This window comes from Eurytemora carolleeae, unplaced genomic scaffold (assembly GCF_000591075.1).
Source record: "Eurytemora carolleeae unplaced genomic scaffold, Eaff_2.0 scaffold1750, whole genome shotgun sequence".
NCBI classification, from domain to species: domain Eukaryota; kingdom Metazoa; phylum Arthropoda; class Copepoda; order Calanoida; family Temoridae; genus Eurytemora; species Eurytemora carolleeae.
Window position 1 is genome coordinate 1 of NW_019397725.1, and position 4,701 is coordinate 4,701.

The window sequence follows — 4,701 nt, forward strand, 5'->3', positions numbered from 1 at the left end:
TGATTAATTTAATTTAATTAAAACCCCATCCCAGAATCTGATTAGCTACAGTTTAACCCTAAATGAGCCATACATCGAAGGAATTTTTCAAATGTCGTCTTGACAATATTTCAATGGATTTTATATACTTTTTCACTTAAACTTCAGTATTTGCGAAAATAAATAAATATCCATGAATATGCGGGAACAGTTTTAAAGATCTCCTAATCATTTAATTAAAAACTAAATATCTACAACATTCCATTATCAGATGGTGAAGAATATGATTTATGAATTCTCTCGATGTATGGCTTATTTAGGATTTAACTGTATTAAATTATTTTATGATAAATAAACTAATACTAATTTATCTATGATAAAATGATCATAATTATAATTTTCTAATAAAATTATTGATATGATATTTTTGAATTTTATAATAATTATTTTATGATCAGAACTGTAGAAGCAGCTGATGCTTTGGATAAAGCTAATTATCAGCTGTTTGGTAAACTCATGGTGGAAAGCCATAACTCATTAAGGTACCAAAACAGCTAATTATCAGTTTTTTTTGTATTTTTTTTTCGGAAAAAGTTGTAATTCAAAGAAATCAGAAAATAACTCCGAACTTCTTCGTCTTTTTTTTCTTAATATCGGTTATACTTATTCTTATATAGATATAGCTTAAAATATCATTATATTTTGTATTTCTATTTAAGGATTAAGTGAAAATATTTGATATGAACTTCATTATTTTTATCTCACGTTCAGATAGGGGTTTTAATCATTTTTAAAGACGATCGAAAACATTTTTTGTTTCCTTTTTCGTTTTTTTTTCTAAAAAACGTACGATCGTATCGTTTTTAGAAAAAAACGATGGGCCACAACGAAAGGGCCATTCGTTTTGAAAAAAAATAACTATCGTTTTTTATGAGATCGTTTTTTCCCGACCAAAAAAAAATAAAAACGGCCAATCTTCGTTAACGAAACGACGAACTAAAACTAAAAATTAATATATCGTTTTTTCGTTTTTCCTTCGTCGTTTATAAAACGAAACGATAGTTTTTTAAAAGAGTACATAGCGTGAAACTTCTTAATTAATGAAATTATGAATTTTAGAGATGATTTCGAGGTTTCATGTCCAGAACTAGATCAACTTGTAGAAGCTGCTCTCAAGGTACAATGAGATCCAAAAAACTGTGAAATAGGAAGACGATATTTCAGTAATATTAAGTGTATTTATTGTGGTTACAACGCAAATAGTTTTGGCAGTAGGTTGAAAATAAATTTTTAAGTGAAATGGCCGTCTGTATGCACTCCACAATTGCTATTTCTCATGTCAATTGAACTATTTAAAATCATAAATTGAGTTTTTAAGGCGTCTTCCAATTCCGGAGTTTCTGGTTCTCATTGTAGTTTTAAAACAAATAACTTTTTCATAAATTTCAAAAATTATTAATAATGTATAATAATAAATGGGGTTCGTTTCTTCCAATGTTCTAACAAGTCTTCTATAAAGTATCTATAAAAATGCCATATATTTGCAAACAATTAGTTTTTGTTTCTTTTGATTAGATAAGTTTCTAAGCATTGTATAATCTGTAACAGTTAAAATTATCAAAAACTTTGAAAGAATTAAGAAGATAATTATTCAGAGATCCGAACTTTTGAGTGAATATAGTCCTAATCTTGAATGCTTAATCTTGATATCTATGTGGGCACTTTTAAATTTGAGAATAAATGTCTGATCTGTCAATTAAACTGAGTTCACCAATTAATGACCATTAACCATCACAATATGACGGGATATCGAATTAAACTGATTTCACCAATTAATGACCATTAACCATCACAATATGACAGGATATCGAATTAAACTGATTTCACCAGTTAATGACCATTAACCATCACAATATGACGGGATATCGAATTAAATTTATTCAATCATCTTACATACAGTGAAACCCTTAATAACGAATATATCGAAAGAATTCATCAAATGTCGTATTCTTCACTTTCTGATAATGGAATGTTGCAGATATTTAATTTTTTTTAAATTAAATGATTATATGGAACTCTTTAAAACTGTTCCTGCATATTCATGGCTATTAATTTATTTTCGCAAATACTGAAATTTACGTAATATAGCATAAAACTCATTGAAAAATTGTCAAGACGACATTTGATAAATTCTTCTGATGTATTCGTTATTAAGGGTTTCGCTGTATGATGGAGATCAATGCTTGAATCCGGGATTTGCAACAAAAATATTTTGACTTCTTCTATTTTTATGTAACCTCTGTGAATTTTAACATTCTCAACTCAACTATATACATTAAAATCATATAATGTACTCGCTTTTTTATCCTAATCAATCTATATAGACATTCGTATATATATGTTGCCTATAGCCGGCAAAATGGCTGGACCGAATGGGCTGAATTTTTTTTGTTGGCACTCATGGGTGGCAGGGGGGTGTTATAGGCTAAACAAATCGAAATCATTTTTTTTCAAAATTTTTTAAAACATTTTTTTTCAAATTTTTTTTCAAAATTTTTTTTTCAAATTATTTTTTACGGGCAAAGCAGAGCCCTTCAGCTAGAAAGTATTATTTTTAATACTATTTGTTTACATGTAACTAGTTTGTAGAATAGTATTTGTTACATGTGTTGTCCATGTTATTAAAGAAATGTAAAAACTACTTCACGCTCTTATTTAAAAACTTACACTGTAAAATATCTCATAGGTATCAAATGAATCCTAAAGTTTTTCTCTACAATACTGCACTTTCAGCTCAACTACCATGTATAGCCAGACACTCCCTTTAATATTTTCTTTAATATCCATTTTAAGATTGTGTACTGCAGGTAGATGGTGTGTATGGAAGTAGAATGACCGGCGGGGGATTTGGAGGTTGTACAGTGACACTTCTCAAGCAGGTCAGCTTAAATACAGAAATACTAACTTAGTATCAGACTTTAGAGATGACTGGATGGATATTTGAACTATTATTTCATACATTAATGACTCTCCGGCCGTGTAAACCTTTTTTCTCTTGTTGACAGATCATATGTACATTTGAAGACTATCTTTTTTGATTGTTAGCTTGATGGGACTTTAAAGGAAAAATGAAAGGGGGTATAGGATGGAACCTGAGATTCTCAGGCGTTGAAGGATACATATAAGACATTATATCATGTTCCTGTCTCCAGATATTGTATTAAACAGATCAACCAATCTGAAAAAGATTATATCCGACAGGAGCTTGAGAATCTCAAAGGAATTGAGTCTTTGCCACAAACTCTGATTTTCTAATCACTATATCTTTGGAACCAAATGCTGCAAACCTTAGATATTTCAAACTATGAATTCTGTTGGATCAAATAATCTGAGTTTGAAATATCAAAGGTTTACAATATCGAGTCTTAAGATATTGAGGTTTAAATATTTGATTTTGTTCCAAAGACTCAATTCCTTTGCTCCTATTATAATTTTGAAATTGATAATATTTTTACATATAGTCCGTATAGTTTGTATATACACAGGCTGTTCATGTTCAAACGAACAGGACTAGAAACTAAATAGAAAAAAACCTTTGCAATTTTAGAATTATTGCTATAAAAAGAGTTTAATGGAATGGAAAGGTTAACCAAAAGACTGGGGTCTTTTATTGATAAATGCGTCGATTAGATTTGGGTATCGTTAAAGAACGAAAATATTCGTGCACAGTGGTGTAATTTAGTAAAATTAACGAACGAAAATATTCGTTCACAGTAGTGTAGTTTAGTAAAAATAACGAAAGAAAATATTCGTGCACAGTGGTGTAGTTTAGAAAAATTAACGAACGAACGATGATAATTTGTAAAAAAGGTTGTTGATTATAAAGCTCTATATACTAATTCAATATTTCAGGAGTGTGTAAAATCTGCGATAGAAGAAATCCTAAAATCATACAGTGGAACCCCGACATTTTATGTTTGCAAACCATCCCCAGGGGCCCTTCCAGTCAAATTATAATTTTCCTGTGGGTCCCTATCAGTTAAATTTTTAAAATCCTGGGGGAGCCTATCCGTGAAATTTTAATATTCCTGGGGGCTCTTCCAGTCAAATTCTAATATTGAATTGACGATAAATAATTCAATTTGCATCAAAAATAAAATCTAAAATGTAACATATCCCATTATGTGCATTTTTTGGGACGTATATGTTACAGTTATTGAATAATATTTAACCTCTATAAGATATATTGTAGTGTAACATGTGTGTATGTTGTTTAATGTAATCTATTTTTTATACTGTAGATTATCTATTGAAAAGGGTGATTTATTTTTTATAAAATAAATTTGTTCGTTATTTAGAAGGTGCCTTAAATAATTCAGAACAATTTTAGGTGAGGAACTAATTCAACGAATGTAGAGTTTTTAGTTTTAAAAAATATAACAATGCTATCAGATTCATAATTACCTTACAATGAGAGTACAATGCATTTTTCAAATTTTATGTTCTTTTATAATATATCTGGATTTAATGAATCATAGCTAGTTCAAGAGACGGTTCAACCACGTATCCTGAATCAGTGATTACCGGAGTGATTACTGATTATTCAGGGTGTCCTTTCAATCTTGCTAATTTTCAAATTGCTGTAACTTTGTTATTGTTTAGAATTTTCCCAACCTGTAAACAAATTTGAGTAATCAAAATATGAAAGTTTTATTGTATACA

The 4,701-nt window shown here is 29.3% G+C and overlaps 1 protein-coding gene across 1 annotated transcript; it reads left to right on the forward strand.

The window, feature by feature from the left end:
• Positions 1-437: 437 nt before the first annotated feature.
• On the forward strand, positions 438-4,336 carry LOC111715652 (galactokinase; the record flags this gene model as incomplete). Its single annotated transcript, XM_023491002.1, is given in 4 exon segments — positions 438-521; positions 1,099-1,156; positions 2,847-2,918; positions 3,892-4,336. Coding segments are annotated over 4 exon segments (319 nt in total), but the record flags the coding sequence as incomplete, so codon positions are not given.
• Positions 4,337-4,701: the final 365 nt, after the last annotated feature.